General features: G+C 41.6%; 1 protein-coding gene across 2 annotated transcripts in view; it reads left to right on the forward strand.

Annotated features, from left to right (window-relative positions):
- The window catches only part of LOC140477070 (matrix metalloproteinase-16-like), a 255,528-nt gene that overhangs the window by 104,445 nt on the left and 135,522 nt on the right, over positions 1-15,561 (forward strand). For both annotated transcript variants that reach the window (XM_072570289.1, XM_072570290.1), the window contains one exon: positions 7,168-7,284. In XM_072570289.1, the coding sequence (XP_072426390.1) occupies positions 7,168-7,284 (117 nt within the window). The remainder of the gene's footprint in view (positions 1-7,167; positions 7,285-15,561) is intronic.

Here is a 15,561-nt window from a genome sequence, read left to right on the forward strand (position 1 = left end):
TGGCACCTTCCACTGCCACCGCAGGAATTGCCAAACCTGCACCCGCACGTTCCCCCTCACCTCCATCCCAGGCCCCAGAGGAGACTTCCATCCATCAAAGTTTCACCTGCACATCCATAAATGTTATATATTGTATCCGTTGCTCCAGATGGGTTCTCCTTTACATTGGGGAGACTGGACGTATTCTCGCAGAGTGTTTTAAGGGAACATCTCTGGGATACCCGCACCAACCAACCACACCGCCTCTAGGCCGAACATTTCAACTCGCCCTCCCATTCTGCCGAGAACACTCAGGTCCTGGGCCTCCTCCATTGCCACTCCCTCACCACCTGACGCCTGGAGGAAGAACACCTCATCTTCTGCCTCAGAACACTTCAACCCCAGGGCATCAATGTGGACTTCACCAGTTTCCTCATTTCCCCTCCCCCACCTTACACCAGTTCCAACCTGCCAGCTCAGCACCATCCTCATGACCTGTCCTACCTGCCAATCTTCCTTCCCATCTATCCATTCCACCCTCCTCTCCGACCGATCACCTTCATCCTCACCTTCATCCACCTATTGTACTCTTAGCTACCTTCTCCCCAGCCCCACTCCCATCCCATTTATCTCCCCACCCCAGAGGCTCCCTGCCTCATTCCTGATAAAGGGCTTTTGCCCGAAGCGTCGCTTTTTCTGCTCCTCGGATGCTGCCTGACCTGTTGTGCTTTTCCAGCATCACTCTAATCTTGACTCTGATCTCCAGCATCTGCAGTCCTCACTTTCGGCCCCCCGAAATTAGAAGTATAACTAACAGTGGGCATCATTAACCTCATTGTAATTTTGACAACAAAATGCAGCTCAATGAATTGGCCTGAAGCTAAAGCTGCAGTTGCCTTACAGGTGAATCTCTTCAAATGTTACAACAACAGCAATTCTAGTTTTTTGGAATGGATAACATTTAACCTTTCATTCCCACAGATTTAAAAATGTGCAACAATTTCCCTCCACATCTGCCTCAGTTATAAAACCCTGCTAATTCTGCCACTGCCTTGAATAGACTACTTTGCAGCAACTGCACATAACTGTAATAGGAAGTCAATCCAATTTGCAATAAAATGGGATGCTTCCCACAATGTGAGACCACCTGGGGGAGGTGTTCTTACATGTCTTTCCTTTCTGGAGTAGCGTGCTTGTTATCTGAAATGTTCAAAACATAACACATTAACTTAAATGAAAGTGATTCAAACAGTCATGTTTACTTGATTAAATTGAGACAGGAAAAAGGGCATGTTACAATGTGAGTGGAATGTTGTGCACATACGTATTTGTAGTTTTTCATTGTCCGAGAAACCAAAGCTTCAAACCAGCTGCCACATCTGACATATCTATGGCTAGCATTATCCTTATAGAGTGGCTGTAGCAATTTGACAACTATAAATAATCCATCCATTAGCTAGTAGTCTAGCTGATCGCACTGCTAATTAGGTGTTGTGAAGAACATTTTCTTTAACTCACATCACACTTTTCAATTACTGAAACATCCACTTCTTTTTGACATAGTGCTTCTCTACTCACTGGAAAACTTTTCAGACCCCCAGTCTCCCCAATCCTCAAACTCACATCGAAGTTAACACAAGAGTGGAGGAGTTGCATAAAAAAAACATAAACGGCAGGAATCTGACAGCATATCAGAGGACAGGATGCAAAGAGGCTGCATTTGTCTTTGTACAATATTTTACTTGAATTGTGCATCTGATGGTTTCATCTAGGATGCTTTTGGGCACTTGCCGAAATTAGAAGTGACAAGAAACTGCAACTTTTCCAGTACCATATCACTCCAAACCACTCTCCAGGAGACTTGTGTGACTTCATGTCGATGATGTATACTGTTCCATTCAATTACTCAATTTATCCAAATGGACATCACCTTCAAGCAGCACAAAGGTTCAGGAACTCCTTTATCATGTGATCACATGAATGGCAACTCTTGAGCCTCCCTTCCTTCCTGCTCCACCAGTTGGCTCTTGAGCAACTCAGAGTCGAAGAGTGTGGTGCTGGAAATGCACAGCCGGTCAGGAAGCATCCAAGGAGCAGGAGAATTGAGGTTTCGAGTATAAGCTCTTCATCAGGATGCTGCCTGACTGGCTGTGCTTTTCCAGCACCACACTCTTCAATTCTGTCTCCAGCATCTGCAGTGCTCGCTTTCTTCCACTGTAGCAAATCACAGTGTCCAATGTAACTTTGCAATGAAATCTTACTTGAGTGACAAAGAATGCACTGCCTAAATTCTCCTTTTTCTGTAACTAACTGCACAAAGAGGATTGAAGACCAAAGGGCAGTGATTTAAGGTGATTGACAGAAGAAGTAATGGCAAATTGAAGAAAAACTCTTTTACAGAGTTTGAAGTGAGAATTGGGAATTCAATGCATGAGTATATAGTGAAGACAGATTCAATCACAGTTTTCAAAAGAAAATTGGATAAGTATCTTCGGGAAGGAAAAACATTATAGGGGGCTCCAGGAAACTGGGATTGAGGAAGTTACTCTTGCAGAGACCCAGAAAAGATATAAAGTGCCAAATGTCTCTGTGCTACAACCATTCGCTGATTCTTTGAAAAGCACAACATATTCCAAACAAATTATTAATTTTATTTACAGAAAAACAAATTCTAAAGCTTGTTGATCTTTGTCAACATAGTGCTTCCCTCTGTTGATTTGGAGGTGCCAGTTTTGGACTGAGATGTACAAAGTTAAAACTCACACAACACCAGGTTAAAGTCCAACAGGTTTATTTGGAAGCACTAGCTTTTGGTGCACTGCTCTTTCATCAGGTGACTGACAACTATAAATAATCTATCCATTAGCCAGTAGTCTAGCTGATCACACTGCTAATTAGATGTTATGTAATTTTTAACTTTCTACTTCCCTCCCGATACCCAACTATTGTTTGACAAAAACTGTCAGAGGCTTTAGCATATGTTGTTATCCTAAGATTTTGTGGTGCTAGCCAAAAGGATTCCAGCACTGCAAGTCTTGTACCCCAGATCTCTTGCCTCACAGACTTAGTACTGCCATATTGATGTAGGGGTTTGTCACTCACCTAGTGTTAATAAGATGACACAATCACTAATAGTTCTATAGCTATAATCCTGTGTCACATTATGAGGACATCGGTCTTCTGCTTGTAAGGGGGAGGTGCTAAACTAATTGTTTTTGTTTCTCTCTGCACTGCTATGCAGTCATGGAAGAGAGAAATTCAGTAACAGATGTCAATGTCGTCTTTCTTCAGGTGCTACAATTAACTTCTGGTTTGTCAAGATCACCCTGTCCCTAGAGGTTGTGCAGTTCTTTTTCCCCAATGTCTCAAACAAAATATGTATCCTCCTGTTAGAAGTTTATGCATTTCACTCTTCTGTTTGCCCAATAATGCCTGCATTGCTGTTCTCCTGCCAACTTAGAATAAAGATGTGGGTTATTGAAGCCATGGATGTATTCAACCAAATGTAAAGGGAGAAAAGATCCTCAAATGATGGAGAATATTGAATCCGCACAGCAATTTAGAGCACGGTGGAGATGATGGCCTAGTGGTGTTGTCACTGTGCTTATGAACTCAAGGATTCTGGGTTCAAATCCTGCGGTGGTAGCATTCAAATTTGATTAAAGAAAATCTGGAGCTAAGAGCTCATGAAATCATTGTTGGGTAAATGTCCTCTAGCTCACTAATGCCCTGTAGGGAAGAGAGCTGCTTTTCTTACATATAACTCCAGACTTACAGCAATATGGCTTATTCTTAACTACCCTATGGGCAAGAAATGCTGGTCCAGGCAGCACATCCTGTAAATGAATGGATCCTGTTATTGACGTATCCTGGACATTTAGCTATTTACATTTGTTTTACACACAGAACAAAAGGCAGCTTTTATGCCAATTAGCTGAGGAAAATTTCATGGAACTTTCTTGCTGGTGAATGATAAACCTTTTGCCTTATAGTAGCTTAACGACAGCCCAACAGATATGGAGGAATTGGGAAAGACAAACATCTGGGCCACTGTATGCGACAATAGTAACCCTTATAAGGTCATCATGGAAGTGGATGGTTTCATGAAGGCCCTGTATAATTGCAACAAGATATCCCTGTACTCTACTCAAATCCATTCATTGTATAGTGAGACAGCAGCCAATTGTAGTCCCATCCCCCAGCACCTCATGGAATTAAGCAAACTTTTCATTTGAATCTGACACACTCTTAAGTTAGTATTCAATCATATAATGAACTTGCTTACTATATTGACAATTTATAATTTGATCTAATTTCGAGTGCTGTAAAAATTGTTAAATTATCTGATATCTTTTCATAATTTAGATTGAATTGTATTTGCATAATTAATAGTGAATTATTTTACTTAGATGCAATTTTACTTAACCACAACCAATCTACTGTGTTAAGTTCTGATGTTAGATTTGCAATAATAATGGAATAAGTGCGTCATTTTTGTGCTGTATATGTTTTAGCAAAGAGAAACATGAGATGAGTATGAATGTTCACAACTTCCCAAATTCAGATTGCAATAAGTGGACACCTGCCCTTGCCCCTAACATACCTAACAAATAAATATCCTGAAATTATTGTGCCAATATTTAAGAAACATTCTTCGTACATTTCTCTAAAAATAAGTATGTGTCTCTAAAATCAGGTTGCGTTTTAAGCAAATGTGTTGTACTTCACTCTTTTTCTAGGCAAATGTCCTTCTTGATAAGGTAGATTAGCACAAAGTGCTTAAAAGTCAGTGTTGGTTCTATGTAATTATGTTACATGTACAGCTTGCTTTAGTTCACTTTATTGTATGGATAATGACACCTTAATAGCTTCACTTTTTTTTTATTCTGCCCCTTGCTTCTTTCATGTGATATAGTGATATCACCTTGAGGTGAGAATCTGTTTTGTTTGTCTTGTTTGAAAAATCTCCTCATGTTCAGAGGTGTTTCAGTTTTGCTGTGGTGTGTGAACTTATTTGTTGTAAACAGTAATGACTGCCTTCCAGATATAGTTCTATATTTTGAAATGTAAGTAATATAAGTAAAATTATTTCAGAACTGTTTATTGTCATGATATACACTGTTTCAAAATTGATCGGAAGAGAACTTGACCTTGCCAGGATTTGAGTTTTTGCATGAAATAATTAAACCAGTTAACAGTTGTGAATTGTAAAGTATGTTAGCAAGCGGTTAAAGCACTTAGTCTCGGATCAACAAGAATTAATCTTTAATTAATTAATTGTGCTGTTAAATGGAGACCTTTACATTACACCATGGGGATATTTTTTCTGCTAGTTAATCATCACTATTATGCAAAGGGTGATTGAAATTATAGCTTTTGGCTTGTGCTGTTCCATATTTTACTTATTAACATGACATTTGTTCCAATATGCATATTTACCTGAAGGTTTATCCAGTACACCAAAAATTGTATCATTAGTACTTCAGCATTAAAACAAAGGTACCTTAATTATTCGGGCCACTCAGCAAAATGAAAAGATACACTGAAATGCTTGTAATCAACCATTGGTTTAAAACGTTAGATATCAACTGATTGAAAACAGTGGAGATAGCTGAATATTCATCATGAGTAAAAAGAAGGATTATAATGTTATAATCAAATGATTAAATGGCCAAAATATATTTCATTGATAAATACAATTAAAATTTAATCAGGTCCATTAAACCTTTGTAATTTTCAGTGGGAATCTTTCTCTGGAATGTTTCCTCAGATGAAGCAAAAGTCTGTTTCAAAGGGACTAAAACTCTAATCACATTGAATGAACATGAGTGGCAATGATATGTTGGTATTCATGGGGGGATATTTTGAGTGCCCCGCCAAGTGGGAAATGAAACATTAGTTGGGTGCCTGTGTTGCACTGATCCATCCCCCATTCTTATCATTCTAGCTGAAGTGGGTTAGCTCAGTTGGACGGATGGTTAGTTTGTGACACAGAGGAATACCAACAGTGTGGATTCAAATCTTGTACTGGCTGATATTACCATGTAGAGTCATAGAGATGTACAGTATAGAAACAGATCCTTTGGTCCAACTCATCCATGCCAACCAGTTATCCTAAACTAACCTAGTCCCATTTGCTAGCACTTCCCAAATCCCTCTAAATCCTTCCACTTCATAGACCCATCCAGATGCCATTTAATTGCTGAAATTGTACCAGCCTCCACCACTTCCTCGGGCAGCTCATTCCATTCATGCACCACCCTCTGCGTGAAAAGGTTGCCTAAACTATCTCACTCTAAACCTATGCCCTCTAGTTCTGGACTCCCCACCCCAAGGAAAAGACCTCATCTATCTATCCTATCCATGCCCGTCATGATTTTATAAACCTCTATAAGGTCACCCCTTAGCCTCCGATGCTCCAGGGAAAACAGCTGCAGCCTGTTCAGCCTCTCCCCATGACTCAAACCCTCCACTCCTGGCAACACCTTTGTGAGTATTTTCTGAACCCTTTCAAGTTTCACAACATCCTTCCGATAGGAAGGAGATTAGAATTGCACGCAATATTCCAAAAGTGGCCTAACCAATGTTCTGCACAGCCACAATATGACCTCCCAACTCCTGACCAATAAAGGAAAGCATACCAAATGCCTTCTTCACTATTTATCTACCTGCGACTTTACTTTCAAGGATCTGTAACTTGCACTCCAAGGTCTCTTTGTTCAGCAACACTCTCTAGGATCTTACCATCAAGTGTAGACGTCCTGCTCTGATTTGCTTTCCCAAAATGCGGTAACTCACATTTATCTAAATTAAACTCCATCCACTCCTCAGCATAGGTGCCACCTTCTCAATCCTACCCTTGCCTGAGGTATGGTGACCTTCATGTTAAACTCACCACCAGTCATCACTCTAACTAATGAAAGAGCAGTCCTCTGGGACTATACTTACCAGATGTAAAGTTCGACTTAGTTCAAAGGAAAATTGCTTAAGGTGTAAATCATGCGGTGGGTCGATTCCTGCTAATTTGTCAGGACAGGTCTTTAAAGAACTGATGAACAGTTCCGCAAGCTGTTGAACTGAGGTTTTCATTTGAAAGAGCATTGAAAGAAAAATAAAGCAGTGAAGTTCATTGTTAAAAATGGAGAACAAATGCACAAGTTTAAGGATGTGTTCTTTTATCTTTCACAGCTGGATGAAGAAGCCGCGCTGTGGTGTGCCTGACCAGTTTGGCACCAACGTTAGATTTAGTGTTAGAAGAAAGCGTTACGCATTAACTGGGCAGAAGTGGCACCATAAACATATCACCTACAGGTACCTGTGTACACACATCACCAAATCGATACTGCATCATATTTATATTCATTGTAAGTGTCCCATAAAAATGAAAGAAAAAAGAGGTGTCAGTGCTATAAACCTGAAATGTAAGCAGAAAATCCTGAAAATACATAATCTGTTGGTAACTGAAAGAGAACCTTCAGACAGAGGTTACACTTAAATATTACTTTTGTTTTCATCACTGACCCTCCCAGCATTTGACTGTCAGTCGTCTGTAAAGTATCACTTCCAAGAAATCTGCCACTCACCAGTAAAAAAATTGTATTTCAGTAGGCTATGTGTAAGCCAGAATGTATGCTAGCAAGCTTTGTTTATATATTTGGAGTTAAAAAAAACATGGTCAATTGTTGGGTAAAAGTAAATATGCTTTATTTTGCTGTCCTGATTTGCTGTTTGAGATGCAATGATTTGAAGGTAATTTTGACAAGAAAGCCTAATGATGATTAGCCTCCCAAGACTGGAAATTGTGGTAAATATAAACATTTTCACTCCAGGGTAATTTTATCATTGTGTATTCCGAGAAGGAAGCCTAACCTGATGCTAGTGCATATCATAGATTTGGACATGTAGCTTTGCATTAATTAATTTCAAAGGGAAGGTAGCAATGGGAGTATCAGCAATTTTCCAACAGATTGGAAGTTTTCACACTTTGCATAAACAAAAGCAGGGACTGCAGATGAGATGGATAAACTTACCACAGTTGCATAGTGCAGGGAGTCATTTAACTGAGGGAGCAAAAAGGAATATAAAGGTGGTCAGGCACAGTATAGTTAAAGGAATATGGACACGGTACCTAACAGCTAGAGTTAGATCTGAAGGCAGTAGTGCTTGCACCCTACAAGATTAAGGCATTAATCAGGGCTGGAGAACAACTGGTGCTGGAGGGGAAGGATCCAGGAAAACATAGAAAAATAGGAAACAGGAGTAGGCCATGGCCCTTCAATTCTGTTCCCCCATTCAATATGATCATGGCTGAGCCTCCAACTCAGTCCTCTATTCCAACTTTCTCCAATGTCCTTTAATCCCTTTAACCCTAAGAGCTATATCTAATTCCTAGAAACCATTCACTGATTTGCCTCAGCTGCGCTCTGTGGTGAAGAATTCCATTAGCTTACCATTCTCTGGGTGAAGAAATTTCTCCTCATCTCAGTTCTGAGTGGTTTACTTTACATCGGAGAATGTCACCCTGGGTTCTAGATCTAGTTGGTGTGCTGTATATGGGGATCATCAACATGGGAGAAATAAGGTCCTCTGAGAGAGCACCAACAGCAAGGCACTTGCTGACTGTTCAGAAGATGCATAAGATCACTTGAATTGAAATCTTTCCTTTGTTTTGTTCTTGCTTCACACTCTCTTTGACCCTCCACAACTAACTCTTTTGTCATTTAATTCCTTCTGTCTTCCGTCCATTCACAGATCTTCCTTTTTGTTATTTTCCCATCCTGCGTCCAAACTAGATTCCGTACCAGCATGATATCATAAATGTTACAGCAAAACGTCTAGCTGAGGAACCTTGCATTTTGACAATTGAGTGTTTGTTGCCACAATTCAGTGTGCACAAGTTTTATTTGAACATTCAGCAATTTGTTCTAAATCTGTGAATCTATCATGAACTTCATCATTCAGAAATCTTATTCTTGCATCAAATCAATGTACTTCAGATTGACACTTACTTGGAGTTTTTTTTTAAATTCATTCAGGGGATATGGATGTTCCTGGCCAGGCCAGTATTTATTGCCCATCCCTAATTGCCCAGAGAGCAGTTGAGAATCAATCACATTGATGTGAGTCTGGAGTCATATGTAGGCCAGACCAATTAAGGATGGCAGAATTCCTTCCCTAAAGGATGTTAAGCGAACAGGTTTTGCTGACAGTTGGCAATAGTTTCCTGGTCATCATTAGACTCTTAATCTGAGATTTTTTTTTGTTAAAATCAAAAGCCACCATCTACAATGGCAGTATTAGAGTTTGGATCCCCAGGACATTACCTGGCTCTCTAGACTAATAGTCTAGTGATAATACCACAAGGCCATCACCTCCCTGTTGTGCCCTGTTAGCAAAGAACAGAACATTGATCAAGGAGCAATGGAGTTCATACTGCATGCTTTGGTTATTGTTACTTATGCTTATGTTGTACTATAGTGCATTGCTACTGCTCTATGGTCCTTTCTGATGAGAATGTATCATGGCAAAGAAATGGCTGCTCTGGAAGGTTAGAAAGCATGGCATCCGGGACAGCTTGCAAATTGGAGCCACAATTGGCTTGATGGTAGGAAGCAGGGGGTAATAGTGGAAGGATGCTTGTCAGACTAGAGGTCTATGGCATGTGGAGTGGCTCAGAGGTCGGTGCTGGACCCATTACTGTTTGTAATCTATATCAATGATTTGGATGAAAATATCCAAGGCATAGAACATTACAGCACTGTACAGGCCCTTCAGCCCTCGATGTTGTGCCAACCTGTGAAACCAATCTGAAGCCCATCTAACCTATACTATTCCATTTTCATCCATTTATTTATCCAATGACCATTTAAATGTCCTTAACGTTGGCAAGTCTACTATTGTTGCGGGCAGGGCGTTTCACGCCCCTACTATTCTTAGAAAAGAAACTACCGCTGACATCTGTCCTATATCTATCACCCCTCAATTTAAAGCTGTGTCCCCTCATGCTAGCCATCACTATCTGAGGCAAAAGGCTCTCACTGTCCACCCTACCTAACCCTCTGATTTACTTATATTTCTCAATTATGTCACCTCTCAACTTTCTCTCTAACAGAAAGCCTCAGATCCCTCAGTCTTTCATCATAAGATCTTCCCTCTGACTAGGCAACATCCTAATAAATCTCCTCTGAACTCTTTCCAAAGCTTCCACATCCTTCCTATAATGCGGCGACCAGAACTGTATGCAATACTCCAAGTGCGGCCACACCAGAGTTTTGTACAGCTGCAATATGACCTCTTGGCCCCGAAACTCAATCCCTCTGCCAATGAAAGTTAACGCACCATATACCTTCTTATCAACCTAGGTGGCAACTTTCAGGGATTTATGTACACGGACACCAAGATCTTTCTCCTCATCTACGCTACCAAGAATTTTACCATTTTTAGCATGGTTAGTAAATTTGAAGATGACACTAAAATAGGCGGTATCGTTGAAAGTGACGAATGGTTTCAGAAATTGCAACACGGCCTTGATCAGCTGGGGAAGGAAATGGCAAATATTGAGTTTAATACAGATACGTGTGAGGTCTTGCATTTTGGAAAACCAAATCAAAGTAGGAGTTTCATAGTGAATGGTAGGTGCTTCAGGAGTGTAGGGGAACAGAGAGACCTTGGACTTCAAGTGCACGGTTTTTTGAAAGTTGAGACACAGGTAGACAGGGCTGTGAAGAAGACTTTTGGTGCACTGGCCTTCATCAGTCACAGCATTGAGTACAGAAGATGGGAAGTTATGTTGCGGCTGTACAGGACCTTGGTGAGGCCACACTTGTGTTCAGTTTTTGTCACCTTGTTATAGGAAGGATGTTCTTAAATTGGAAAGAGTGTAGAAGAAATTTACAAGGATGTTGCCAGGACTTAATAGTCTGAGTTATGGGGAGGACTCAATGGTCTGAATTATCAGGAGAGGTTGGACAAGCCAGGACGTTTTCCTTAGAGCATAGGAGACTGAGGGTGGATCTTATAGAAGTGTGTAAGATCATGAGAAGCATGGATAGGGTGAATGCACTCAGTCTTTTTCCTTGGGTTGGGGAATCGTGGACTAGAGCGCATCAGTTTAAGGTTAGAGGGCAAAGAATAAAAGGGAACCTGAGAGGCAACGTTTTTACACAGAGGGAGGTACGCATATGGAATGAGCTGCCAGTGGAAGTGATTGAGGCAGGTACGTTAACAGCATTTAAAAGGCATTTGGACAGATGCCTAGATAGGAAAGGTTTGGAAAGATATGGGCCAAGTGCAGGGAAATAGGGTTAGCATGGATGAACATTTTGGTCAGCATGGACCAGTTTGGGCCAAAAGGCCTGCCTCCAAGCTATAGGACTCTATGACTATAACTACATTTTGGGAACACTAGTAATAGAAGTGAAGAACAAAGAGCAAAGAAAATTCCAGCACAGGAACAGGCCCTTTGGCCCTCCAAGCCTGCACCAATCCAGATCCTATATCTAAACCTGCCACCTATTTTCTAAGGATATGTATCCCTCTGCTCCCTGCCATTCATGTATCTGTCGCGATATATCTTAAATGACACTATTGTTCCTGCCTCTACCACCTCCACTGGCAACGCGTTCCAGTTCCCCAACCACCCACTGCGTAAAAAACTTTCCACGTATGTCTCCCCTAAAACTTTCCCCTCTCACTTTGAACTCGTGACCCTAGTAATTGAGTCCCCCACTCTGGGGATAAGCTCCTTGCTATCCATCCTGTCTATACCTCTCATGATTTTGTCGACCTCAATCAGGTTCCCCCCCTCAACCTCCATCTGTCTAATGAAAATAATCCTAATCTACTCAACCTACGCCTCATAGCTAGCACCCTTCATACCAGGCAACATTCTAGTGAACTTCCTCTGCACCCTTTCCAAAGCATCCACATCCTTTTGGTAATGTGGTGACCAGATCTGTATGGAGTATTCCAAATACGGCTCAACCAAAGTCTTATACAACTATAACATGACCTGCCAACTCTTGTACTCAATACCCTGTCCAATGTAGGAAACCATGCCATATGCCTTCTTGACCACTGTATTGACCTGCGTTGCCACCTTCAGAGAACAATGGACCTGAACACCCAGATCTCTCTGTACGTCAATTTTTCCCAGGACTTTTCCATTTACTGTATTGCTCGCTTTTGAATTAGATCTTCCAAAATGCAAAACCTCGCATTTGCCCAGGTAGAACTCCATCTGCCACTTCTCTGCCCATCTCTCCAATCTATTTATTTTCTACTGTATTCTCTGACAGTCCCCTTTACTATCTGCTACTCCAGATCTTGGTGTCATCTTCAAACTTGCTAATCAGGCAACCGACACCTTCCTGCAAATCATTTATATAGCTCACAAACAACAGTGCCCACAGCATGGATCCCTGTGGAAAGAGGAATAGACCATTCAGTCTTGAATTTTCCCATCTTCCCCAATCCCACTTACTCAAAACCCTACTGCATTTCTGATGATTCGTAGTTCTGTTGAGAGGTTGTTGGCCTGAAATTTGTGGTTGTGGTGTTTCCTCAGACTGGGGAGCCAGTGGCAGCTCTACTATGGATATTTCTGGGAGCCTCGTCACCATTAAATCAGAATTAGGTAGCCTGCTGGTACCCTGGAGGGTTCCCAACGGTTTGGAGAGATTTCTCCACAGGGTGGATGGCCTACCTCTGATAGCTGTGTGCTAATTAGCGACCAGTACCCATAATGGCACCAGAAAAATCACCAGACTGGGAATACTGGGAAATTGGGCACATTTGCCATCTTGCTGCTCTGTTATACACCACCCCGACCACTCACAGCCTACTCCTGCCATTCAGGACGATGATTAAACTCTGCCCATGTATTCAATATCTCCCTCCACAGATGCTGCCAGACCTGTTGAGTATTTCCTAATCTCACTGCAAATTTCCAGCATTCCTCATATTTAGCTAACACTGTTAACACTGGTATATTTAACACCATCACCTCCACAGAATGTAATGCACATCCAGGGAGGCTCCAATCTGAGAGCCACCAGAGTCTGAAATTGCCATCTGCCCTGCCTAAATCCTCTTGCTGAACTCAGTGAAAGATTCAACATTTACAGCAGATGAGCAAGACAAGGCAGATGGGGCAACTATACTGAGTCGAAGAGCATGGTGCTGGAAAAGCACAGCCGGTCAGGCAGCATCCGAGGAGCAGAAGAAGAGCTGATGAAGGACTTTTATCTGAAATGTTGACTCTCCTGCTCCTCGAATGCTGCCTGACCAGCTGTGCTTTTCCAGCACCACTCTTCGACTCTGATCTCCAGCATCTGCAGTCCTCACTTTCTCCACAGCTCTGCCTGACCCCGGATTTGATCGCAAAGCTTTCCAATTCCATTGGTTGAAAGTGCACTGCTAATGTAGGAATAGAGTAGTTGAACCCAATGATGTATTCCCTCCCAAATCCAATTACATTGGTTTGTCTAGACTCTGCTATATATACTTGTCCAAAGACCCTCTTGATAGAGGACAAGGACTGACAAATTGTGCTGCCATAGCAATATGAAGAAAATAAGACCACAAAGCAGGAGTAATCTATTCAGCTGATCAGGTCTGCTCTGCAATTTAACCCAATCATGGCTATTCTCATCTCAGCCTCAACTCCACTTGCCTGCCCACTCCCCTTTAATCTGTCACTAATTAATAATCTGTCTATCTCCTCCCTAAGTTTATTCAGTGTCCTGGCACCCACCTCGTTGCGGGGTATTGAATTCCTTGGATTCACATCCCTTTCTGAGAAATAATTCCTCTTCATCTCTGTTTTGAATCTGCCACCCCTTAGTCTGAAGTCATTGAATTTCACATCACATAGTCTGGAGTATGAGGACTCCGTTGAGTTAGACTACATCAATAGTATTCTAACCTTGAGTTCAGCAAATTGTAGAATCAAACAAAATATTAGAGGAAGTGCTGACCCTTTTAACGTAACACTTAGATTGCTAGATTCTCGGATGTGAATATTCAGGGAAAAGTGTTGAATAACAGTCCAGGTGTTGGAGATAGTCAGCAGGTCAGGCAACATCTGAGAGAAAAGGGTCAGTAGGTTGGATTTGCCTCAGAGAGCGATTTGGAGGTAGGTGCTAAATCAGTAGAGAAGTGCTGAACCCAATGGGTTGGCTGTCCCATCACTGTCCTACCAACTGCACTGTGAGAGGAATTGGCTTCCTACCCCTTTGTGGGGGTAAAAGCTCATTTTAAGGCCAACACAAGTGCTATTTTTCCTTTCCTGGCATTAGGCAGGCTCACTGCTGAATCTAGAGCTCACAAACTGTGTATAGGCAACCTCTGGATGACAGATTGATTGACCACTGGAGAGTTCTCACAAATACCTATGATGAAGACACAAGGCAGAAACAGTTACAGCTGTGGCCATAATTGTGCCTGTGTACATCAATGGCTTAAACATCTCTGAGTATCTCTCTCTCTCTCCTCCTTAAACATTTTCAATAAACCACTGGGGGAACCTATTGCAAAATGCCATCCTGCACTTTGTTTCTGAAGCAACATTCATCTCTCCTGATGGGCCATTGGCTGTGCTACAGGTCCTGTGAGGTATTTCATTTTGGTAAAACAAACAAGGGCAGGACTTATACAGTTAAAAGTAGGGCACTGAGTAGTGTTTTAGAAGATAGAGACCTAGAGATTCAGGTATATAATTCTTTGAAATTTGCATCACATGTAGACAGGGTGGTTAAGAAGGGATTTAGCACACTTACCTTCATTCTTCAGACCTTTGAGTATAGGAGTTGGGATGGCATGTTGAGGTTGTACAGGACATTGGTGAGGTTTCACCTTGAATCCTGTGTGCAGTTCAGGAACCCTGCTATAGGAAGGATGTTATTAAATTGGAGAGGGTTTAGAAAAGATTTACCAGATTGTTGCTGGGAATGGAGAGTTTGAGTTATAAAGATAGGCAGGCACTTTTTCACTGGAGGATAGGAATTTGAGGGGTGACCTTACAAAAGTTTACAAAATCACGAGGGGCATAGATAAGGTGAATAGCAAATGTCTTTTCCCTCGGGTGGGGGAGTTCAAAATTAGGGGGCATATTCTTAAGGTGAGAGAAGCAAGTTTTAAAAAGGACATGAGGGGCAACTGTTTTACAGAGAGTGGTTCATGTGTGGAATAAACCACCAGAAGAAATAGTAGATGCAAATACAGTCACAATATTTAAAAGACATTTGGATAAGTACATGGAGAGGAAAGGTTTGGAGGGATATGGGCCAAACGCAGGCAAGTGAGACTAGTTTAGTTTGGGATTATGGTCGGCATGGACTGGTTGGATTGAAGGATCTATTTCCATGCTGTATGACTCAATGACTCTATAACCTCCTGCATGACATGCTGCCCACAACCACAAGAAGAGCAGTGAGAAGTGACCAACTGGGAGAATGCCTCGTGTAAACTTGCTGTGATGAGTGCTATGATGCGATACGTAACTTTGGGGTCAGCCTATAATCTTGATGCTGGGAGCTTGATACCTTATGTTCAAGATGATAACCTTTAATCAGAACAAAGATG

The sequence above is a fragment of the Chiloscyllium punctatum genome, chromosome 5 (assembly GCF_047496795.1).
Source record: "Chiloscyllium punctatum isolate Juve2018m chromosome 5, sChiPun1.3, whole genome shotgun sequence".
Classification (NCBI taxonomy): domain Eukaryota; kingdom Metazoa; phylum Chordata; class Chondrichthyes; order Orectolobiformes; family Hemiscylliidae; genus Chiloscyllium; species Chiloscyllium punctatum.